Source organism: Ptychodera flava, chromosome 5 (assembly GCF_041260155.1).
Source record: "Ptychodera flava strain L36383 chromosome 5, AS_Pfla_20210202, whole genome shotgun sequence".
Taxonomy (NCBI): Eukaryota; Metazoa; Hemichordata; class Enteropneusta; family Ptychoderidae; genus Ptychodera; species Ptychodera flava.
Window position 1 is genome coordinate 29,317,289 of NC_091932.1, and position 27,233 is coordinate 29,344,521.

A 27,233-nucleotide genomic window follows, 5' to 3' on the forward strand; every position below is an offset into this window, starting at 1 on the left:
TTTTTACTGGTTTAATTAAGGTAAATTGCTGAGATATGCCCGTGTAACAACATATAATAATACTCAAGACCTGACAAGAAAGTTGAATTTTCAACAAAAAACAAAAACAAAACAAAAACAAGGTTATAAGACCACGGAAATGGCACAATCGAAAAAGGAAGTTGGACACACAAAGTGCGAATCGTACCTCAAACTAGGGAAAATCAATATTATATTATATCATGCTACCATGCGCCATTCTGATGGACGAGAGCGATGCTAAAATATTGTTTTAGCACTGATAGCGGTGGTAAAACGGGCCCCTAAACCAGCATTTTTGAAAATTGCCCGGTCGGTGCATTTGAACGATGTGGCTCTGAACTTAATCCGAAACAGTCCGCTTTGTTTCAAAGACCGAGTTCGAATTTCGATACAGAGATAAAGTATGGTTCTGTAACTCACCTCTTGGTGAAAATAAGCGGTCTATGATGAAAGAAATCTCCAAAGCAACACATTTATTTTGGTATGATGATGTACAAAATTGTATAGGGTAACAGCGCACTGTGTAGTTTGCTTGATCGATTCAGCAGGAGTCGAGACGCGACATACACAAATAAATTGAAACTTCCTCACAGTAACGGTACGTCAGATATTCCTTCCTAGAGTTTGGGCTGTAACAGACCAGGGTGTTCTAACGATGTAGCCCAAGAACTTGAAGAAGTTCAAAATAACAATGCGATCATTCCTGGCGACTGCGACGAAAATCGCTGTCAGCGTCCAGCTCTCGCTGAATCGGGCAACACACTCTGCTCGCATATTACAACTGTTCATACAGTCGCCGTAATCCATGTCTGGATTATTTCAAAACTGCACGTTTTCTGGCACAAATTATCCATCCAAAATATCCATCAAAAATAGAACCTGTAACCCCACTGCACCACCTCCTCTGTCTGAATGTTACGACGGTTGGCGCACACCGGACTGACAGTGAATGAGAAAAAATTTATTTTTAGTGTACTACGCCAAAAAAAGCCAGCGCTATTGTTTTTATGTAAATTTACAAAAAAAATTGTTACTTTTTCTTTTGCTTTGAACTCTTGACCCATTTCTGTGTCTGAAGCAGTTCGTGTTGCATGTAAATATTAATGAAATTTTGATGAACGTAATGCGTATGTTATCGTAGGATATTGTGTTCGTGTGTTGTCAACGTAATCCAAACTTATAAAAATGCTCGGTCTCGGGCGATGATTTTCCGACGTTCGATCTCTCAGACGTCCGTTTTCTGCATTTTGGGCTGAAACTGACGAAAATGCCGGACCAAGACGACAAAGACACACAAGTTGATATAATATAATAGCAATAACCCCTTTCGCAGTCGGGTATACACTCGATTTTGGTACAATTCGCTCCATATAGCACTCGCCTATCGGCTCGTGCTATATGTCGCGCATTGTACCAAAATCTCGTGTATACCCTCCTGCGGCGGGGGTTATTGCTTAAATAACAAAACTAATATACATACGCAACCAAATACAGTCCACACATGAAAAATGAAAAATCAATAATAGCATACAAGAGAAACAAAACATAAAAGATGAATTACTTGTAGTAAGAGCCAAAATCAACAAAAAACAACAAAAGACAAGAAAAGAAAAAAAACAAACAGATAAACACATAAGAAAAGAACAAGAGAGTTCAACAGACCATACACAGACAATACAAATATACAATCTCACACTGGATTGGATTCAGATCCAAATATATCAATAATATTTTCGTTACTAAATGAACAAATGTAATTCTAAAGGTCATACACGAACGAAATAAGGATAACAATATTAAGATACTGAAGAAGAACTCACATTTAAGAGTTTCGAAATGCACGTTAAGGATCACAAATGATTTTTGACACTACAGACCGAACGACGAATCGTCATAGTACATCCAAAAATAAATTAAACCCCCAAAAAATACACATATTAAGAGTAACATACGAAAAAACTGAACATCTTCAAAATAGTATGGTGTGTTGAGCCGCCTTCCCCTTTTTACCATTAGAGAACCCGAGTAACTTTGGAAATATCTTCTATAAGTCATTGTACTCCAAACCCATAGTCTTTTTCTGATACACAAAGTGTGACTAATCATGGATTCAATGTGACGTCAGCAGATTCCATATCAACCTCGAAAGTAGTGTAAATCACAACGTTTTTTCTTAAATGTACATAAAATGCATTGATAGTCGAGCTAGGAAAATGTTCCCACCTTACTTAATCATTGTTTCGGTTAGAAAATCACGACTCAGGTTGGTTTTAGCCAAGGCATAAAGATCACTAACTTACTTAGAAACATAACAGAGGCTCTTGGCAGAGTGAAACACAATTACCAGAACACTAAACTAGTCGCTGCTTACATGTCTGATTATCAACATTAAATTTGCAACAGAAAAAGAAGTTTATGTACGTGCAACTATTAAAACAGTGATGTAAAAGCTACTGTGTTAAAATAACTGCACAAAGTACAGTAAATGATAATAATGTAGAGTTACGCTTAACAAAGAATTGTTTACAGCTGGCCGCCATCTTGAAATTATGCAAATTAGCATGTCATTCAAATAATATATGCCAACATTTATGTTCCAGTTTGCCGTTAGCAACTGCTTGGTGATTAAACGAGAAAAACAAAGTTACAGTATGTATAAAGCCATTTGAGTCTTCTTTCTCATACAAAGTGCAATAAGCTGACAGCCATTTTGATTATGCTAATTTTCTCAAATTGCTCAATGCTGACATAGGGCCAGTAGTTATACTTCTTTTTGTGGTGGTCTTGACAAACGAAATCCACCAAGAAAAAAACTTAAGACCACAAAGCAAGGTTTACCCAACTGGCAGCTGGCTGCCAGACATGTTTACAGCTAGCCGCCATCTTGAAATTATGCAAATTAGCATGTCAATCAAATAATATATGCCAATATGTAGGTTCCAGTTTGCCGTCAGCAACTGCTTGGGGTTTAAACGAGAAAAACAAAGTTACAGTATGTATAAAGCCATTTGAGTCTTCTTTCTCATACAAAGTGCAATAAGCTTGCGGCCATTTTGATTATGCTAATTTTCTCAAATTGCTCAATGCTGACAGAGGGCCAGTAATTATATTTCTCTTTGTGATGGTCTTAACAAACGAAATCCACCAAGAAAAAACTTAAGACCACAAAGCAGGTTTACCCCACTGGCTGCCGGACTAGTAGGATTAAGATAGGTATAAATATTCCAAACTGCCAGTTTCTGTGTGGGAAAAGTTGGAATGGTGCAGGGCCACCCTAATGTGTACTCAGTCAAAGAGACAGAACTTTTGTCAAGAGGCGTTGCCGCTGTCAATAAGGGAGGTTGACCTAGGTTGAACCACTGACAAGGAGAAGGCTGTGGTTGAACCTTAAAGTGTATGTCCCGCATAAATTCAAATTTAATTTTGCTTAAAATGAGCCATGCTATATGATTTTGCCACCCCTACTTTATCAAATAAATGCATCACCCCAATGAAACGACGCGGTTAAATATTATTAAAATGCAATATGTTGTGCGACTTTGAAGTTAGCTGCCATTCGGGTCGTTTCGGAATTCGCGGGCATTGCCACCGGAAACAACGTAACTAATAGAATGTACGAGTGAGTGTGTTCACCTCGGCCATAGCGAATGCTTACCGCTGTGGCTTCAACATGGTGAGAAGTTACGCCTTTGGTGGCTGAAATAACTGCAGCCATTGTCAGTTTATTGCATTTTAGGATGATGTATTAGCCGCATTTGACAAAATTACAAGAAAGGGTCGGAAAAGAGGCATTCAGACAAGCGTTTTCTGCGGTGCACATTTTCGAGTGCCGTGACTTAGAATAAACACGGTTCGGAAGCCAGATGTACGGTAAGATAGACTTTAATTCCTGGAGTTACTACATCGATTATGTAATCGCAATGCCGTAACAGTACGACCATTGTCACCAGAAAGCTTCGCGTGTATCATCATCAACTGTGGACAAGAGCGAGAACAGCAGCAAGACTGCGACAGGTTGCCCAAAACATGTCAAGGATGCGGGGGCCGCGGAGAAGTATGGCCGTGTTACATCCCCCAAGACTGGTCGCTGATTCAGATGCTTTACGAAAGTGATTGTAAATAAATAAATGAATACAAGTACTAGATCTCATGCATGTGTGACTCTATAATTAGTAACGTTAGGAGATATCTAATTTTATATTCCTAAAAGTTTACGTAGTGATTGACTGACTCTTTGCGAGACTGAACGATAGGTTGTGTATAATACAGCACAGCGCTGCCAGTAACAGTGACACAACGTGTAGCAAAGAAGTTTATACTGTTGACGAAGCAGTCGCGTGTTGTCGTCATCTGTTCCCTTCTGCTCGACTAAGTTTCCCCTAAAATATTTTAGCTTCTTTGAGAATTTCGCAGTCATGAAACAATGAACACTGTGCTTTATATCGCTGACACTTAATCAAGAAAAAACTGCGGAAGCGTAGCTGATCACTCCGTCACAGAAATGGCCGGCTGAGCCGCCCGGCCTCGGGTGCCAGTGTGCCCGATATTTACATCATGTCAATTTTAATTTATCTCTTCCCGAGAATTTGGCTAGACATGTCTTTACGGTCACATATTTTTAAAAGTGCCAATGTTCATGTGAGGTTTTATAACGCCAAATTGAAGATTTTGCGGCGAGAATACTACCTTTGGTGTTTATGCTAACATGACCCCCAGCCTGTTCCACTTCCAGCTGTTGATAGGAAAGATGTGTGTTATGAACGGTGGACAATTTTCAACTTGATCTCTACTACATTTATCTACAAGCGTCATGGTGTAATTCAAATTTTTATATACAGATTTTGAACGAGGCAATTTGTGTTGAGAAGTAATAATAAGGTGGGATGGCAACTCCAGACTTATATTTATATTTTGTTAGCTTGCGGTTGTGTGTACGGTAGTGCACTGGTGTGTTTGTTGACTGTGGTCACGGTGGGCTTGTCACTGACGCAACGGTCAACAAGAGTTCCGCTCTTGTTCTCGTTTAGGTTAGGTTCCGACTGTTAAAATTTGCAGGCCTGTAAATTCTGAACAGCTTTGTCATATCGTCTGTGACGATGATATTCTCAGTTGCACTGCTTTCACTCATGAAATTATCACTATCTCCATAGTCAATGCACGAAGTCACCATCACCCGTTCTATTAGTGACGTCACAGCTACTTACGCCAAAACGGGGCGAGCTCGGCAATTTCCGGAAAATGTCGCCATGATGGAAATCGAAAAGTGCAACTTTTCCCGTGTTTTCGTCGAAATAACATAATACAACCGTCTAAAAACCGCTCAAATAAGCTTCAGTTTGTGTGTAAATGTTTGTTTTATTAATACCAATTTCATTGACAACCAGAACTATAGTATATGCTCCAAGTCAAATGAAAAAGTCTCAAAATGTGGCAGGACTCACACTTTAAAGTTCTGTATTGTAACGTATTAATGTGTTCTGCGTAAACAAGACTGTCAACTTTATTAATCTTGAAATAATGAACCGGAAAAATTCTCTTGTTAGGAATAGAAAACGTATCAAGATAAGGAACAACACGAGGTAAAAGGTTAGATCTAAATCAGCTAAATGGCAAAGAGGATGCGTTTTGTCAAAAGAAGATCCTAAACGGGAAGTTACAGGACATAGTAAGTGAGACTACCCACAATTCCCCTTAATTTGTGTGCTCAGACATTATTTACTAAAGGCGTCTTCAATTGTATCAGTTTCGGAACAATTTAAAACTAAGAATTTAATTTAAGGACTATTGGTTAAAACTATGTTCCAAAATTATTGACCATTTTTAATATTCAGGAGTAAATTTAATAATAATTCGATGTTTGAGGGTGCTAAAAATGTACACTTGTCAAGGTAAAGTTATCAGCAACTAAGATGGTCTCATCATACCACCTGTCAGACATGTTAATTCCCTTTGTTACAAACATTCAAAAAATCAATACCCTTTCTTTGCCAACACAGATGCTACTTATTCCCTTAGTTTCCTTGAAAATATTGCATATGGCTGTCAAAAACTATGTCGACAAAATTACAAAATTGCTATCTCCTCTGCGGAAAAGGGGTTGATTTTCTCATTATTCACAGTGAGAAATCAGAAAATTATGATTATCAGAACTATGGTCCCAGAATTTTGAAATATGGACCGAGTTGTTCTGTGTACAGAAGAAATTTGCTTCAGTTCAGTGAGTGATCTCCGTGTGTACGGATCATGGAGAATTGTGGGTAGCCTCACTTACTGTGCAGGACAGTGGGCTCACAAAAGGGGATTACTGATAACGCAGCCAGGCAGTTTTTGAATTCTCATAGCGTCGCTTTGACAGTATATGATAGATTTGCCTCATCATGATGGGCACTTTAGTGATATATGTATAGAGGGGTCAAATGGTCGTACACGGAACAAAGTTTGAAACATATGCGGTGTCCGACCAAAAAATGGAACATTTTCTTTCAGTCTTTTTTCGACCAAAGTTTACTCGCTATATATTCACAGACATCATATGCAAGATTCAATGACAATGAACGCCTGAAACACGGCAAAATTATGGCATTCTGGGAACAAAAATGGTACGTCCGATCAGTAGCGTGTTTTTTTACACTTGCATAGATTTACGATAATCTGGCTTTTATAGGGGTATTGCATATTGCGCAGTCGTCATTGCGCATGCATGAATAATCATCTTGATATAAACATTTTAGGGTCGGTACCGCAACATTGAAAGACGGAAACGTAGTTCATTCAACTTATGTTTCCATGGAATGCTAACCTTAAAACCCTTGTGAACTGCTTACATGCTGACTATGGAGTCAAGTATTCTGCCATTACGTGTGTTGTTCAGCCGTTTAAAGTCAGAACTCACCGAGGGCGATTGCAACATGATACGAAGTCTGCTGAAGGGCAAGCAGATTTCAGAAAGGCACGCGAATAAACTACACGATCCATTTGAGATATTTATATACCTCGAAGACAATGGACACATAACTTCGCACAACGTAGAACTGCTGAAGGAATTATTACCAGTAATAGGTCGTGAAGAGCTCATAATGATAGTGGAAGAATACGAAAAAACTCGGACGACCACTGGTGAAATTCCTCGTGGTCATTATGCAGGTATGTAATCAAGGTGACGTATGAGTGATGCAATCGCTTTTATATAAGCACTGAAAATGGTTACTGGTTACTCTTCGAGGCAATTTAACAATTACCCATTAATCATGTAAACTCATATGGATTGGTAACATTACGTTTTTTAGCTCACGTGTTAACACACGTGAGCTAATGTCATAGCGATGTCTCTATGTCTGTCCGTGTGTGTGAGTGTGTCTGTCTGTTAGTCTGTCTATCTGTCTGTTTACATGATAACTCAAAAATGCCTGAACAGATTCAATTTTTTTCATATAATGGTTTCCCTGTGGAGACAGTAATGACAGTTCGACATATATCAAGAAATACTGCACAGAATTTCATTAAATTTTTCACAGATGACAATCTCAGAACATCATGATGATACTGTGAGTGTCATGTCAATTATCTGCTCATTTGAATATTTTATGAACTTTGTTCCAGTGACATAACTCTGAAATTTCTGCTGTGAAAAGGGTACAGCAGGGCAGCTGATGGTGGTCATTGTGACCTCAATGGACATCACGTAAAATGCCCAAATAACATTATTATGGATGAACCATAGAGTATGCCTGAAGAATCACAGAAAAATAACTTTTCCATAATGCTAAAAGCACCACACAGGGGTTGATGATAAATTTAAAGGAGATTAATGCAAACAAAATCAATGTTTTACTAGACTTTCGTTAAAGTTACTGATTAACTAACTCAACCACCCGGCGGATGCACTAGAGCCATAAACATTCACAGAACAACCACCACTCAACCCCTATACAAGTAGAGGGTATTAGGTGTCAAAAGTATTCGGCTGATATATAGGGCGAACATAAAGAGCCATTCAATTACATGATTTCCTATAACGCCAACCGGGCCAAGTCGTTTGTGAGTAGTCTTCCAGAGGTCACCGACAACCTTGACCGTTGAAAAAAAGAACCCGAAATATACTAGCTGGTTTAGAGGGCGTCGATCAATAGAAATTTCTTGGTTTCAAAGAAACCAAAACTGTCGTCGTCCCTTGTGATAACCGAACACTGCCGTAGTTATTTTTGATAAATTTTTGTTGAATACTAATGAGGTCGGTAAAACAGATGAACTTTGACACTTGCTTGTTCCCATCGTTCTCAATATGGTTGAGCTGGAGCCTGGCGAAAATTAACACCGGGCAGTGGTTCTAAAAAACTGCAGGCATGAAAAATATAGAAACCTATCCTTGACCGAAAAGACGCGACCCTTTGTCATGCAGAGCAACGATAAGGGAACTGTAGTTGCATGTTTTGACCGTGCCATTAATATTTCAGTATTCTTTCAACGGGATCTTTTAGCGAAACTATCGTCGAAAATTCTATCACATCTGTAATTTATGAGTTATAAATCCACAATTAAAATTAATTTACAGTGCACTTAACCAATAAATTGGAAATATTTTATGAGCTAGAACAAGCAATTAATCTTCATTAACAGACTGAACAAAAGAAAATTCTAAAAGGATGCAACTGCTATTATCTCTCACTGGAAGAAAGAAGCTGAGAGCACGACATCACAATCATATGTATATTCAATTTGTTGTTATTATTATTTATTTATTCGCACACTATAGGACAACGGCCTATAGGTAAACATATCAAAAATGCTGTTACGGCTCAGAAGATGCTATAATTAGACTGATGTGTTCCAAAAAATGCATTAGTTACACAGAACTTGTTGTTACATTTAATATTGCACTAGAACACTTCCTTGAGGCGTAAAATATTAATATTGATAAATATGTAAAATGGATACATTTTAGATTTCAGAAATTCGACAAATTTAACGATCATATATATATATATATGCTGATATGAGACAAGAGCCATGAACCGATGTATATTGTTGAATGTTATTTTGTTTTTATTGTTGTTGACCAGGAGAGCCCGTGGCTAGAGCTCGGCAGGCAGCTGAGCCTCAAACGAAACTAAATTGCACAGTACAATGAAGTTTACTTATATATATATTCAGATGTGATGAAACAAGTGATATTCGTTCCGAATAGATGCTCTCGTTATGCAGTCAAATATACATATGAGTAGTATCGTTTTGTAATTTGAAATTAGCATATGGCTTTTTCATTACTAACACTAAAACCAATTTTCCCCTAAAAGTCAAATGTGCAGATGATATCATGCAAACACAAGATTTACTGTTTACTTTGTCCTGAGGGGTGGCTGCTGTCAATGAGCGATTCTTCAAGTCATGTATTACTCCGTGTTAAGGTGGTCCGTCCTGCAAGTAAACAACATAGATTTTTCAAAAGTCTTTCTCATCAAATATGACACGGAAACCACTTTATACTATATTTCTTTTAAAACACGGAAAATCTAACGTTTAGTATGTTAGCAATAGTTTACTCGAAGGATGAAGGGGTTTATACCTCAATTTTGATATTAATGATAACAATTCATTTTAGCCAAAAACTTGATTCTATTTTCTGAATTTTAATGTTTCTCTTGAAACAAGAATATTTATGTAGAAAGAACTACAATTTCATTTTGCATTAACTATCTATATTGTAATATGGCAGGGTTTGAGAGACTGGCACTAAAAAGATTGATTAAAATCGTAATAAACAAAACTAATATGGCTCATATTCAAATCCATGAATTTTATTGCCGAACAAAACAGTAGCTTTATTGAAATGTATTCAAAGAACATAATGTGAAAATTTAAGAAAATTAAACTCAGCCAGCAGGGTGGAGTTAATTTTCGAAATCTTGAAATTGGGAGAAAATAGAATCCAATAAATCGGGTGATTTGTATAATTTGCATAAATGTACACTTCTTGATCTCCCAACTTACGACTTCTTGACAAGCTAAAAGGTGAACTTAACCAATGTTTTAATCTTTGGTTAAAATTACTTTAAACTATAGTTAATATTTGCAAAAAAAGTGATTTTGAGCCCAATACGCTGTGTTTGGTGCAGAGCAATCTCAGAATGTTACATATCAGGAAATTCAAAATTATGAAAGACAAGGGAGAAAATATATTTTCGAAAGCATTTTGCTAAAAAGCAGGAGCAGTGTGTTAATATTTGTCCTAAATAGCCAATAAAAAAAACACAACAGTTATGTACAGCTGAGTCAGAGTTGTCAAGTAGAATTTGCAGACTTGCATAGGTTGGCAAATTTAGTAAATTTGTTATTGTGTTTGTGTATTTTCAGTGCTATTGTTTTCAGGTTTTGTTTGCTTCTTTGTAGTTTTGATGACAGTTCTTGAAATGGATTAGTTTTAGAGAAGACATGCAGGGCGATCGATAGCTTGTAAAGTTACAACATTATGTATGAATACTGGTACATGGATCCCCTCTAAAAGTAGGATTAAATACGAATGATGACCAATGTCAACTGAGTAATTCAAAAGTAACTAATATAAAATCATACATCCGATATGATAACTTAAATGAACATAAACATAAAACATAAAGCGAAGGCTCCATTCTAATCGAAATTCGTGCGAGTTTATGGGTCTGAGGAGGCTTGAGTTATGTTAAACATTATTGGAACTAATTTGGGATGATTGGATTTTCATATTCTTCAAATTTCTCAAAAATGTTAGGTGCCCCTGTTGCGATATTACAAATCACTCATAAAAACAAGTGTGTAATTTAAAGAGAAAATCAGATGAGCTTATATGTGCAGATCAAATAGACATTACTTCACCATCAAATTATCCCAAATTAGTTCTAATCGTGTTGTTGGTTTTGTTAAAATTTACGATCAATGCCGCAATACATACCCAACTGTACACACTTATGCGCGGTTTTGTCCTATACATTTCTCAATATGGCGTCCACCCTGACGGACCATATCTATATCGTAACAGTTGATAGAAAAACATCTCTTTCTCTCTCTGACATCACCGTTTCTCTGCGCCGTTTCTCAGCGCTATCTTTTTCGACATAACTTAAGGCGAGTCGCCTTCCTTCTGTGTTGATTAGACTATGAAGTGAAGTCCCTTTTGCGAAACTTCTCTTAAAGTTATAGATTAAAGGAACTCAACAATCCGACAGATTTGCTGGGGCCTCAAAATCACAAAACAGCCACAACTCAATACATACTAGTTGAGGATAAGGTACATGTCAGAGGCCTTCGGCTGATCTCACAGGGTCAACATAAAGAGCCATATAATTATACATGATTACAATTCCAACCAGACCAAGTTTTGTGTGGTCTCTAGGTGTGTTGAAATTCCGTTAAATATATGAATCCTGTAGTCATTAAAATGTCATTTACCGACAACTTATGGCTGTTGGAATAAACCTTATGAAGGCGTTGGCTGGGTTATAGGGCTTCGATCAATAACAATTTATTTGTTTCTATTTGTCTATCAAAAGGGGTCGTCACCCCTTTTGATAGACATCTGTTGAATATTAACGAGGTCGCAATTACAAAGATGAACTTTGACACTTGTTTTTGCTACCGTTCTCAACATGGTTCAGTTAGGGCCTGGTGAGAATTAACACGGGCCAGTGGCTCTCAAACACTGCCTACAAGAAAAATACAGAACTACTCTTTTTTAGAGCCTAAAACTTGATCCTCCAAAATGGAAAGCTGCGATATGGCAATTGTAGTTGCATGTTTTGACCATGATATAAATATTTTAGTATTCTTTCTCGGGCATCTTTTAGCGATACAATTGTCGAAAACTCTATCACGTTTGCAAATTATGACGTATTAATCCAAACGCAGAATTAATGTACAAGATGCGATGACAATTCACCCAGTAGGTAATGAAATATTGTGTAAAATAGATCAAGCAATTCGTCTTCATTAACAAAAACAATCGAAATGCATGGAAATGTCATAATCTCCTACTGGAGGGGAGAAGTCGGAACTATGAGATTACAAATCATTCAAATACGTATGTGCAGATTTGTGACAAGAGCCATGAGCTGATGTATTTGGTAGAACATAAGATGCTTTATTACCGTTGAGCAGGAAAGCCCAGACCTCGACCGGCAGCCAATTCTCAAATGAGACTAAACTGTACAGTCCTTTTATTTTTCATTATATTTGATGCACAGATCAACGGGCAAACCCACTAACAGATCTGCGAAACACACAAACAAATGTACAAGGCAACCACAAAAAATTAACACGCTAGATTAAATTTGAAAACAATCAGATATAAAAAAGTACTATTCAAATGACTGGATCAAATAGTTTTAAAATTACTCAGCGTAGAAAAATATCAGTGTGTCGAGAATTTTCTACAATTAACAGAACACAAGTCTGATTTATAATACGGGATTCTTCCTCCCTTAATTTCTGCTGGGGCATAAAAAGATTTGATTAACAATATTTTGGAGAATCATAAAGTGAAAGGATTATTTTGTATAAACAGCACATCTTTTTATATAGAAAATATTAAGACATATAATGCAGAACAAGAATATACGTTACACAGATCTATGCAAACCAAGTGTACACTTTACTTGTGCATTTTATTTGTAAACGTACTGTACATGTACACATAGTGTATTTGGAAATGTACAGAATCAGCACATGTGTGTGTATTGTCGTATATGAATCATTTTGTCTAATTTAATGTTAAAAACTAATCTTCTGGATATTCCAAATTAAAATGTTTGTTGTATGAGAAGTTAAGAAACTAAAAAAACAGATCAAGTCGGAGATGCTTTTTTTTCGTAAAGGAACTAGAAATGAGATTATTATAAAGCCTCACATACTACATCCTTTTATTTCATGCGTCGTATCCGTGACCCCATTTATATGACTACTCACAGATCAGCCACCACTCTAACAATACAGTTGAGGGTATTAGGTGTCAAAAGTATTAGGCTGATACATAGTGTGAACATAAAGAGCCATTCAACTACCTGATTTCATACAAGCCAAACCGGGCCAAGTTGTCTGTAGGTAGTCATCTTGAGGGCATTTACCGACAACCCTTGGCCGTTGAAAAAAAGAACCGAAAATATAGGCCTACTAGGTAGTTTACAGGGTGTCGATCAATAGAAATTTCTTGGTTTCATAGACACCGTAACTGTCGTCGTCCCTTGTGACAACCGAACACTGCCGTCGTTCTTTGTGATGAACATCTGTCGAATACTAACGAGGTCTGTAACATAGATGAACTTTGCCACTTGCTTGTTGCCATCGTTCTCAATATGGTTGAGCTGGAGCCTGGCGAAAATTAACACCCGGATGTGGTTCTCAAAACCTGCAGGCATGAAAAATACAGAAACCTATCCGTGACCGAAAAGAAGCAAACCTTCTTCATTCAGAGCAACGATAAGGGAACTGTAGTTGCATGTTTTGACCGTGCCATTAATATTTAAATATTCTTTCAACGGGATCTTTTAGCGAAACTATCGTCGAAAATTCTATCACATCTGTAATTTATGAGTTATAAATCCACAAGTAAAATTAATGTACAGGATGTGATGACAATCAACCTTGCAGGTAAGCAATAAATTGAAATATTTTGTGAGCTAGAACAAGCAATCAATCTTCATTAACAGACTGAACAAAAGAAAATTCTAAAAGGATGCAACTGCTATTATCTCTCACTGGAAGAAAGAAGCTGAGAGCACGACATCACAATCATATGTATATTCAATTTGTTGTTATTATTATTTATTTATTCGCACACTATAGGACAACGGCCTATAGGTAAACATATCAAAATGCTTTTACTACTCCGAAGATGCTGTAATTAGACTGTTTTCCACAAAATTCATTAGTTACACAGAAGTTGTTGTTACATTTAATATTGCACTAGAACACTTCTTTGAGGCGTAAAATATGAATATTGATAAATATGTATAATGTATACATTTTAGATTTCAGAAAATTGACAAAATTTAACGATCATATATATATGCTGATTTGAGGCAAGAGCAATGAACCGATGTATATTGTTGAATAATATTATGTTTTTATTGTCATTGACCAGGAGAGACCGTGGCTAGAGCTCGGCAGGCAGCTGAGCCTAAAAGGAAGCAAACTTGCACAGTACCAATAAAGTTTACTTATATATTCAGATGTGATGAAACAAGTAATATTCGTTCCGAATGGATGCTCTCGTTATGCAGTCAAATATACATGTTAGTAGTATCTTTCTGTAATTTGTATTATTAGTACTCACTGAAATAAATTCTTGTTAATGCAAAAAATATGCGTGAATTGTAATTAATTATTACTTTCCTCTGTCACTTTCATTTATGCACCAAAGAAAGCAATTCCACTATCATCTGTATTTGTACACGGAGCCTTTATTCGTCACGTTGTGATAATTAGTAATATAGCGAGTGGCTTAACAATTGTTAATTATAAAAAGTTTACAAAATATGGGACGTATTAAATTAGATTTTTGTAACTCGTCTATTTATATTTCTGGAGCAAATAGAAATTTCCACCTTCAATTAACAAGCAGCAATATTTTGCAAACCACATAATTACCATCGTCCCTTTATTGCCATACCACTTAACTCGCTGTACTGTGCAAGCCCAAACCGAGCAACTTCCAGTCACTGTTGGTTAGCCGGTTACCAACACTGCGCAAAATAAACTGCACGTTTGCAAATGCATTTGCAGACATTGAAACGAACACAGCACTATGCCACGCAGATGACCACATTTGGTTGTTTACCTTCACACACTGACAGCAAATGAATCGTGATTATACACAAAGTCCAGACAAAATTTACCAGGATATGAACCGCTTTTCATCTGTCATTATAAGCTGACGACCGTGCTTAAAATTAGCATATAGCTTTATCATTACTAACACTAAAATCCCCTGAAAGTCAAATGTGCAGACGATATCATGCAAAAACAAGATTTACTGTTAACTTTGTCCTGAGGGGTGGCTGCTGTCAATGAGCGAGCCTTCAAGTCATGTATTACTCTGTTTGAAGGTGGTCCGTCCTGCATAGTTTTCCAAGTCTTTTTCATCAAATATGACACGGAAACCGCGGCCTTATACTATATTTCTTTTAAAACGCGGAAAATCTAACGTTTATTATGTTAGCAATAGTATACTCGAAGGATGAAGGGGTTTATAACTCAATTTTGATATTAATGACAACAATTAATTTAAGCCCAAAACTTGGTTCTATTTTCTGAAGTTTAATATTTCACTTGAAACAAAATTATCTATGTAGAAAGAACTACAATTTCATTTTGCATTAACTATCTTTATTGCAATATGGCAGGGTTTGAGAGACTGGCACTCAAAAGATTGATTAAAATCGTAATAAGCAAAACTAATATGGCTCATATTCAAAATCCATGAATTTTATTGCCGAACACAACAGTAGTTTTATTGAAAAGTATTTAAAGAACATAATGTGAAAATTTCAGAAAAAGAGACTCAGCCAGTAGGGTGCTATTAATGATTTGGAAATCTTGGAATTGGGAGGAAATAGAATCCAAGAAATCGGGTGATTTGTATAATTTGCATAATTTTACACTTCTTGATCTCCCAACTTACGACTTCTTGTCAAGCTAAAGGGTGAACTTAACCAATGTTTTCATCTTGGGTTAAAAAATACTTACAACTATAGTTAATATTTGTAAAAAAAGTGATCTTGAGCTCAATACGCTGTGCTTCGTGCAGGGCCGGGCAATCTCAGAATGTTATTATGTTATGTTCAAAATTATGAAAGACAGGGAGAAAAAATGGTTCTCGAAAACATTTCGCTAAAAAGCAGGAGCAGTGGGTTAATATTTGTCCTAAATAGCCAATAAGACAAAACAAAACAAAACAGTTATGTACAGCTGAGTCAGAGTTGTCAGGTCGAATTTCCAGACTTTTATGGGTTGGCAAAATTAGTAAATTTGTTATTTTGTTTGTGTATTTTCAGCGTTATTGTTTCAGGTTTTGTTGGCTTTTTTGTAGTTTTGATGACAGTTCTTGAAATGAATTTGTTTTAGAGAAGACATGCAGGGCGATCGATAGCTTGTAAAGTTACAACATTATGCATGAATACTGGTACATGGATCCCCTCTAAAAGTAGGTTGCAGATTAAATACGAATGATGACCAATGTCAACTGAGTAATTCAAAAGTAACTAATATAAAATTATACATCCGATATGATAACTTAAATAAACATAAACATAAAGCAAAGGCTCCATTCTAATCGAAATTCGTGCGAGTTTATGGGTCTGAGGAGGCTTGAGTTATGTTAAACATTATTGGAACTAATTTGGGATGATTGGATTTTCATATTTTTCAAATTTCTCAAAGATGTTAGGTGCCCTACAGCTGAATGTTGCGATATTACAAATCACTCATAAAAACAAGTGTGTAATTTAAAGAGAAAATCAGATGAGCTTATATGTGCAGATCAAATAGACATTACTTCACCATCAAATTATCCCAAATTAGTTCTAATCGTGTTGTTGGTTTTGTTAAAATTTACGATCAATGCCGCAATACATACCCAACTGTACACACTTATGCGCGGTTTTGTCCTATACATTTCTCAATATGGCGTCCACCCTGACGGACCATATCTATATCGTAACAGTTGATAGGAAAACATCTCTTTCTCTCTCTGACATCACCGTTTCTCTGCACCGTATCTCAGCACTACCTATTTCGACATAACTTAAGGCGAATCGCCTTCCTTCTGTGTTGATAAGACTATGAAGTGAAGTACCTTTTGCGAAACTTCTCTTAAAGTTATAGATTAAAGGAACTCAACAATCCGGCAGATAAGCTGGGGCCTTAAAAATCACAAAACAGCCACAACTTAATCCATACTAGTTGAGGATAAGGTACATGTCAGAGGCCTTCGGCTGATCTCACAGGGTCAACATAAAGAGCCATATAATTATACATGATTACAATTCCAACCAGACCAAGTTTTGTGTGGTCTCTAGGTGTGTTGAAATTCCGCTAAATATGTATGAATCAGGTTGTCATTGGAATGTCATTTTCCGACAAGTTTTGGCTGTCGGTAAAACCTAAAAATGCTTTGGCTGGATTATAGGGTTTCGTACTATACAAATTTCTTCGTTTCATAGAGCCGAACACTGTCATCGCCACTTTCGATAGGCATCTGTTGAATATTAACGAGGTCGCAATAACAAAGACGAATTTTGACACTTGTTTCTTTGCTAACGTTCTCAACATGGTTCAGTTAGGGCCTGGTGAGAATTAACACAGGCCAGTGGCTCTCAAACACTGCCTACAAGAAAAATACAGAACTACTCTTTTTTAGAGCCTAAAAATTGATCCTCCAAAATGGAAAGCTGCGATATGGCAATTGTAGTTGCATGTTTTGACCATGATATAAGTATTTCAGTTTTCTTTCTTTGGCATTGTTTTGCAATATTGTCGAAAAATCAATTGCAGGTTTGCAAATTGTGAGTTATTGATCCATACGCCAACTTAATGTACAGGATGCGATGACAATTCGCCCAGTAGGTAATGAAATATTTTGTGAAATAGATCAAGCAATTCGTCTTCATTAACAAAAACAATCAAAATGCATGGAAATGTCAAGATTTCTCACTAGAGGGAGAAGAAGGAACCAAGAGTTTACAAATCGTAATGTGCATATGTGCAAATTTTAGGCAAGAGCCATGAGCTGATGTATTTTGTTGAACATAATATTCTTTATTCCCGTTGAGTAGGAAAGCCCAGAGCTCGACCGGCAGCCAATTCTGAAATGACACTAAATTGCCCAGTACTTTTTGAATTTTATTAGCTCCGCTGTCAGCGACGCGGAGCTTATCAAATACGTTATTTTCCGTCGTCGTCCGTCGTCGTCGTCGTTGTCCGTCAACAATTGCCTTCTCCTCTGAAACCGCAAGGCCAATTGCTTTGAAATTTTATATGCAGTTCACTTGGGGTGCCCTCACATAAGTTTGTTCAAATCGTGGTGAAATTTGCATATTTGTATTTTTGGGGAACTTTTTGGTGTTTATGGTAAAAAATCTTCTTCTCTGAACCGCTTGTCCGATTGCTTTGAAATGTGATATGCAGTTTACTTAGGGTGACTTCAGTCAGATTTGTTCAAATCGTGGTGAAATTTGCATATTTGTATTTTTAAGGCAATTTTTGTCATTTTTGGTAAAAAAACCTTTAAAATCTTCTTCTTTAAAACTACCAGTCAGATAGCTTTGATATTTGGTACATATGTCCCTAGGGATGATCTTTTTCAGATTTGTTCAAATTGTGCAGAAATATGCAAATTTGCATTTTTAAGGCAATTTTTGCCATTTTTGGTCAAAAAATGTATTTCTCAAAAGAACTGGTCAGATAGTTTTGAAATTTGGTATACAGGTTTCTATAGATGAACTAAGTAATAGGAATCTCTGATGAAATCTGTAGTTTTGTATTTTTAGGGCAATTTTTGCCATTTTTGGTCAAAAAATGTGTATTTCCAAAACTGCTCATCTGATAGCTTTGAAATTTGGTATACAGGTTCCTACAGATGAACTTAATGATATTTACTGAAATTATGATGAAATCTGCAATTTTGTATTTTTGGGGCAATTTTTTCCATTTTTGGTCAAAAAATGTGTATTTCCACAACTACTCATCTGATAGCTTTGCAATTTGGTATACAGGTTCCTACAGATCACCTTAATGATATTTATTGAAATTATGATGAAATCTGCAATTTTTTTAATTTTGGGGCAATTTTTGCCATTTTTGGTCAAAAAATGTGTTTCTCAAAAAGTACTGGTCTGATAGCTTTGAAATTTGGTATGCAGGTTTCTACAGATGAGCTAAGTAATATGTATTGAATTTCTGATGAAATCTGTAATTTTGTATTTTTGGGGCAATTTTTGCCATTTTTGGTCAAAAAATGTGTATTTCCAAAACTACTCATAGCTTTGAAATTTGGTATACAGGTTTCTATAGATGAACTAAATGATATTTATTGAAATTATGATGAAATCTGCAATTTTGAATTTTTGGGGCAATTTTTTTCCATTTTTGGTCAAAAAATGTGTTTCTCAAAAAGTACTGGTCTAACAGCTTGAAATTTGGTATACAGGTTTCTATAGATGAACTAAATTTGGTCTTTTTGAAATTATGATGAAATCTGCAATTTTTATTTTTGGGCAATCGTTGCCATTGTTGGTCAGAATATTTTATTCTCAAAAAACTATTCATCAGATAGCTTTGGTTGACATGTTCTTTAGGGATGATCCGATGTGATACATTCAAAGTATGATGATATCTTCAATCGTGTATTTTTGCAGCTATTTTAGCCACTTTTTTCTGGCCACTGCATTGAGTTATCAAAGATTTCCACCTTCTTCATCAACATGTGTCAAAAATAGTTATTCTCTACATAAACACAGTGGAGCTATATCGGCCGCTAGGTCGCTTGTTTGATACTCAGATCAACGGGCAAACCCACTCAGAGATCTGCGAAACTAAGAAAGTCAAAGCATCATAAGGGAAATGTACAAGAGAACCACAGACAATAACACGTTAAATAAAATTGATAAAAATGCCCAAATAAAAAAGTACTATTTTCAGTAAATGACTGGATAAAAAAGTTTTAAAACTACACAGCGTACATATATATTTTTCTGATATATATATATATATATATATATATATATATATATATATATATATATATATATATATATATAATATGTGATGAAACATGTGATATTCGTTCCGAATCAGATGCTCTCGTTATGAAATCAAAATGTACGTGTTAATGGCATCTTTCAGTAATTTGTATTATTAGTACTCACTGAAATAAATTCTTGTTAATGCAAATAAATATATGTGAATTCTAAGTAAATGTAATTTATCTCTGTCAGTTTTCTTTTTGCACCTAAACAGCAGTTTCGCTATCATCTGTATAAAATCGATATTGATTAAATGAATCAACCATCCGGCAGATATGCTGGGGCCTTAAAAATCACAAAACAGCCACAACTTAATCCATACAAGTTGAGGATAAGGTACGTGTCAAAAGCATTCGGCTGATATCACAGGGTCAACATAAAGAGCCATATAATTATACATGATTACAATTCCATCCGGACCAAGTTTTGTGTGACCTCTTGGTGTGTTGAAATTCCGTCAAATATGTATGAATCTCGTAGTTATTAAAATGTCATTTACCGACAACTTATGGCTGTTGGAATAAACCTTATGAAGGCGTTGGCTGGGTTATAGGGCTTCGATCAATAACAATTTATTTGTTTCTATTTGTCTATCAAAAGGGGTTACGACCCCTTTTGATAGACATCTGTTGAATATTAACGAGGTCGCAATAATAAAGATGAACTTTGACACTTTTTTTTTGCTACCGTTCTCAACATGGTTCAGCTAGGGCCTGTTGAGAATTAACACGGGCCATGGCTCTCGAACACTGCCTGCATGAAAAATACAGAACTACTCTTTTTTTAGAGCCTAAAAGGTGATCCTCCAAAATGGAAAGCTACGATACGGCAATTGTAGTTGCATGTTTTGACCATGATATAAATATTTTAGTATCTTTTCTTGGGCATCTTTTAGCGATACAATTGTTCAAAACTCTATCATATTTGCAAATTATGACTTATCAATCCAAACGCCAAATTTATGTACAAGATGCGATGACAATTCACCCATTATCGGGAGCCAGAGCAATAATTTCCGCTCCGCTGACCTACGCAAAAATCAGTAGCGCTGAGCTGTTGCCGTAAAGAGGCGCGTGTTTACGACGATGAATTCACCCAGTAGGTAATGAAATATTGTGTAAAATATATCAAGCAATTCGTCTTCATTAACAAAAACAATCGAAATGCATGGAAATGTCATAATCTCCTACTGGAGGAGAGAAGTCGGAACCACGAGAGTACGAATCAACAAATACGTATGTGAAGATTTATGTATGACAAGAGCCATGAGCTGATGTATTTGGTAGAACATAAGATGCTTTATTACCGTTGAGCAGGAAAGCCCAGACCTCGACCGGCAGCCAATTCTCAAATGAGACTAAACTGTACAGTCCTTTTATTTTTCATTATATTTGATGCACAGATCAACGGGCAAACCCACTAACAGATCTGCGAAACACACAAACAAATGTACAAGGCAACCACAAAAAATTAACACGCTAGATTAAATTTGAAAACAATCAGATATAAAAAAGTACTATTCAAATGACTGGATCAAATAGTTTTAAAATTACTCAGCGAAGAAAAAATATCTGTTTTTAACATTTTAAAGAGATATCGATAAAAACAGACATGCATCTGGGCACTGTCGAGAATTTTCTACAACTAACAGAACACAAGTCTGCTATAAAATACGGGTTTCTTCCTCCCTTAATTTCTGCCGGGGGCATAAAAACAGATTTGATTGATAATATTTTGGAGAATCATAACGTGAAAGGATTATTTTGTATAAAAAGCACATCTTTGTATATGGAAAATATTAAGACATATATGTATTGTGTATGCAGAACAAGAATATACGCAACACAGACCTATGCAAACCAAGTGTACACTTTACTTGTGCATTTTATTTGTAAACGTACTGTACGTGTACACCTAGTGTATTTGGAAATGTACAGAATCAGTATATATGTGTATATTGTCGTATATGAATCATTTTGTCTAATTTAATGTTAAAAACTTATCTTCTGGACATTCCAAATTAAAATGTTTGCTGTATGAAAAGTGAAGAACTAATAAAAAACGGATCAAGTCGGAGATGCTTTATTTTCGTAATGGAACAAGAAATGAGATTATTATAAAGCCTCACATACTACATCCTTTTATTTCATGCGTCGTATCCGTGACCCCATTTATATGACTACTCACAGATCAGCCACCACTCTAACAATACAGTTGAGGGTATTAGGTGTCAAAAGTATTAGGCTGATACATAGTGTGAACATAAAGAGCCATTCAACTACCTGATTTCATACAAGCCAAACCGGGCCAAGTTGTCTGTAGGTAGTCATCTTGAGGGCATTTACCGACAACCCTTGGCCGTTGAATATAATAATAATAATAACATTGGGTTCTTATATAGCGCACATATCCACAAGTACATGTGATCAAGGCGCTTTACAATTATTATTACCCCTGGTCACTGGACCTAATATGATACCACTCAACTTCCTGGGGAGCAAACAACAGCTCACATGTGCAGCCAATAAGCGCAGCAGAGCTAAACGCACACATTACAACCACTGTCCTACCAGGTACCCATCACTCCTGGGTGGGGAGAAGCAATGAGGAATAAAGTGCCTTGCTCAAGGACACAACACCATAGCCATGCCGGGGCTCGAACTCACCATCCTGTGATCGTGAGTCCACTGCTCTAGCCACTGGCCCATGATGCCTCCCTAGAAAAAAGAACCGAAAATATAGGCCTACTAGGTAGTTTACAGGGTGTCGATCAATAGAAATTTCTTGGTTTCATAGACACCGTAACTGTCGTCGTCCCTTGTGACAACCGAACACTGCCGTCGTTCTTTGTGATGAACATCTGTCGAATACTAACGAGGTCTGTAACATAGATGAACTTTGCCACTTGCTTGTTGCCATCGTTCTCAATATGGTTGAGCTGGAGCCTGGCGAAAATTAACACCCGGATGTGGTTCTCAAAACCTGCAGGCATGAAAAATACAGAAACCTATCCGTGACCGAAAAGAAGCAAACCTTCTTCATTCAGAGCAACGATAAGGGAACTGTAGTTGCATATTTTGACCATACCATAAATATTTCAGTATTCTTTCTTGGGGATTTTTAGCGATGCTATTATCGAAAATTACATCACAACTGTAATTTTTGAGTTATTAATCCATTAGTAAAATTAATGTACAGGATGTGATGATAATCAACTTGCGCAGTAAGCATAAATTGAAATATTTTGTGAGCTAGAACAAGCAGTTCATTTTCATTAGCAGACTGAACAAAATAAAAATCGAAACGCATGCAACTCCTATTTATCTTTCACTGGAGGAAAGAAGCAAGGACGACGACATCACAATCATATGTATATTCAATTTGTTGTTATTATTATTTATTTATTCGCACACTATCGGCCAACGGCCTGTAGCTAAACATATCAAAAATGCTTTTATGTTTCTGAAGGTGATGTAGATAGACTGATGCCTTCAACAAAACCATTAGTTATACAGAACTTGTTGTTACGATGTCGTATTTGTAAATCAACGAAAGGATAAGTGATGGGTCGTAGGAAGGCCTAAATTTCTAAGTGAAAACTTTACAGGATAAAAACCTAACTTTCATGTGTTTGCAATTGGCAGATACCGAACGGGAACCTCATGTCGATCACGATGAGGATACCACTGTTGTCAAGATTGGGTCTGATGATAATCATCCATCGAGTAAGTTATCTGAAGTGTTACAGAGTAATGTTTCTGTTTTACAGGGATTGCAAAAGGAAAAGTCAACAGTCAACAGTGGCATGCCCTTTTCCCAAAATCTGCCCCGCTGTAAATTCTGAGCTGCAAAGCCTGATGTCTCACATCTGATGTGACAATGCAGTTTAAATGTATCGCTTTGCGATGTCTGTCGGCTAATGATGACTCGAAACATAATTGTCATTGTGTCACCATTCACCCAAAATCAGCTTTCAAACGTTAGTTTAGCATAATCTTTAATGTTGGTTAAATTGGAAAGGTTTTCGTTGAAAATAGATTTCTGTTCCCGTGTTCAAGCTGATCATAAGATAAATGATTAAATCGCTTTACCTCAATGAAAAGTGCATGTAGTTTATAAAAATTTGTTTCACTGAAAATTAAAAAAGGCATCCTTATATATTCACTTTTTCTCTTGCTTAAACTAACGGCTTAAAAGACGTGACATTTTGTAATAAGCATCATCGCCGTAATTTTTCAGCAATATTATTATTACGCCAGTTGACTTAAATTTAAATACTATTAGGCATTTGATTTTGACCTGTACATATTGAAGGTAAACACTTTGAACTATCTTTCAAAGCACTGACATAAGGCCCCGGTCTAATCTGTCTAGTTGATCGCCTGGCAGCAGTCAAGTCCTGCAAAACCACACAAACCATTAAAATGGACATATCGCTTGTTCTGACTAGCATAAGCGTTTCAAAATGGAAAACTGGTTATGAATAAAAGGAAGGAAATATAACTGCATTGTCTTTTTCTATGCATACATACATTGATGAATCACTCTGTAAATAAAACGAACATAATATTTTCGACCAACCTGAGGTTGGTGGACGTCATCTTCGATAAGAATCATTTCTTTTTGGACGTTAACAGGAATATGCAGATAAATGTATTTAGTGCAATATTGTAAGACTTCGAATCATACCAATAGTTGACAATACCGAGAACATTTTTTTCTTTAGGTCGAAGTATGGATTTCTATCGATTTTATCTACTGATGGTGGTATGGTGTAAAGACATACATTTCTGTCTTTTGTCATAAGAGTATGTGCTCAAAACATGTGAGCTGATCTTTAAACTTTGGGTGACCAAATGTTTCAATAAATATCCTCTCAATCTATTTTAGGTCTTGCTCATTCAACTTTTTCTGATTCTTTTTCGTCAAAATTTAATAAAAGAGGGGAAATAACTATCTAAACGTTCTTAACGTTCTAACGACACCATTACATTAACTAGCTACGAAAGTACCCTTACCGCAGCAGCGTTATTATTGTAAGTCTCCATTCAATCAAAGCTTGACTGCAATGGCTCGGCGAAAAAATGAAAAATGAAATTCAAAATAATGTAGTTGCTGTTCGATCAAGACTAACATTGAAGTAAAGTTCCAAATGTCAACAATTCTTTCCTACGATATATTTTATACAATAAATGATGATTAGTTCTTCTATTTTTTCTCGTTACAGTTTCACAAAGCGACAAAGCCGAAGCTACGAAAACGCTGATTGAATCAAAAGACATAGTTAAAACCAAGCGAGGACGAGTGATGATAGTTGGTCAGTATGGAGTTGGGAAAACTAGTCTAAAAAGAAGCCTCTTCAAGGAAAAATTTAATGAAAACCATGATTCAACGATAGGCGTCGAGTTATTTCAATTTTCTATGGATATATCGACCTTCTTCGCAGGTACGAAAATTAAAAAATAACACAGAAACAGATAAAGGTACGAGTGTACAAATCTATAATTGCATGGGGGTATTAATATAAAGAAACGCCACAGAGACACATTGGAGCCGAAATCTAGGGGCAAACTTGGCTTAATGTCTCCTCAAATTCTATCAATCACGGTGTCACATACTTATTTTCCTGTACCCACTGTCAAAAACTTTCTACCCGCCCACTGAAAATAATAATTTTTTCTGATTTGTTTTGAAATTTGCCAGCCCGCCGCGAAAAACTGCGCACGATTATCTCTTTGCATGAAAAAATTCTATTGGCGGCACCTGCATCTAGGCGTCGTAGCGGCCTTTCCCGTGAAGGCAGTCGCAGATTAGAATGGCATCAAGGGAGGAGAGCTTGTTACCCACAATGTCCCCTATTGCAGAAGCAGGGTCACAAGGTGTCATAGCGGCCTGGAAGGCGGACCGCAACCCTTGTGGGACCCTATGGCACATCGGGCAACGTTGTATCAAGCTCTCTAGACCGTGAACATTAATCGAATGGAACTTTGTTTATTTAATCATACAAAAGAAACAAAATGACAAGACTGAGACAAAAGTCGATGTGTGAGCTGCTACCACTGCAGCATGCTTGTTTGGGTTTTTTGCTGTTGTACGGTTTTGCTTTTTTATGCTGCCATAATCGCCGCGTGTTTGTTTGTTTAATTGTGTTTTGAGCTGCTACACCGCAGCAAGACTTTTTCCTTTTTTCCTACAGATATTTTCAACATGATGAAAATGGTGGTGTGTGGGTGGGAATTTATTAATTGACTGTCAGTTTGACAAAGGCTGAAATGGCTGAGATGGACATGTGATGATGTGATAGGAAGTTACGTAACAATGGTATAAGATTAGTGCCATGCATGGCAGGTGTGGCTTGTTTTCTTGAAGGGGAGAGGAGTGAGAGGATGTGTGGTCATTATTGACGTCATGTTGTGTGACAATGTGATAGACAGGGAAGCTGATGATATGACTCAACAGTCCAGTGGCCCGTACAAATAAGTCGATTTGGCCCGGGTCACTGTGCCCTTTCCCACGTTCACCATGATAATAGTAGAGCCATAATCAACCATTTTCATTCACATGTACACATCTTGCAGGGCCAGACAAGAGCAAAGGTTCACGGACACAAAAAGAAATGCGAAGGCGACTTGCTGACGCATTCAAAAAACGACTGAAAAAGAAAAGCCACAGCAAACCTGTTCCAGAAAATAGCCCTGAAATGCAAAGCAGGGCTAACAGGACGAGTACAACCTCTGAAAACGACGAGGGGACGAGCCTTATAAACGGAAATGAATCAGGTCCAACAAATGGTGGTGAAGAGCTTACCGACTTTATAAAGCAATTGCAGCTCGAAGGCGAGGATGAAGACAAACTAATCACAAACCTAATCACCACAGAAAATCAAGCAGATATTGATTCGTTCATCGATTTCAGCTTGTGGGGCTTTGCCGGACAAAGTGAATACTATACGACTCACCAGGTTATCGTTTTCATATCAAACAGTTTATCAGTCTTTTAGAGCCAAACAGCTCAGCGAATCAAGCAATACCAGATCAATAATAGACTCGATTAACTAAATTTCATAAACATTTTATCAAAAGGAAACTTCAATCATTATTACAAAGGGGTTGCAGGGGACTTCACATTCGAGAAGCATAGGGGACTTCACATTCGAGAAGTATTGTGCTTTAGCTGTCATACTTTTGGGCATTTTGACAAATCTGTCAGGAGTCATTAAATTTTTTAACATAAGCTATCTAAAGGCCATATTAATTTGAGAGTCAATGATACTTACGTATAAACTGACCTTTTCAAATGTATTTGATATCTGACAAAGTTGCATTAGCTTTCGATAGGACCGGGTAGACCTTTAAAACAGTAACATTTATGATCAATATTGACTCCGGTCCGACATTTTAATTTTTTACAATTATATTAGAAATTTGACATAAGAATTGTTTCGCT

The 27,233-nt window shown here is 36.6% G+C and overlaps 1 protein-coding gene across 1 annotated transcript; it reads left to right on the forward strand.

The window, feature by feature from the left end:
* The first annotated feature begins 6,929 nt into the window (after positions 1-6,929).
* On the forward strand, positions 6,930-26,787 carry LOC139133629 (uncharacterized). The gene is made up of 4 exons (XM_070700377.1): positions 6,930-7,164; positions 23,432-23,512; positions 25,015-25,233; positions 26,366-26,787. The coding sequence occupies exons 1-4, from the start codon at positions 6,930-6,932 to the stop codon at positions 26,785-26,787; spliced, it is 957 nt and encodes a 318-aa protein (XP_070556478.1).
* The last annotated feature ends 446 nt before the right edge of the window (positions 26,788-27,233 follow it).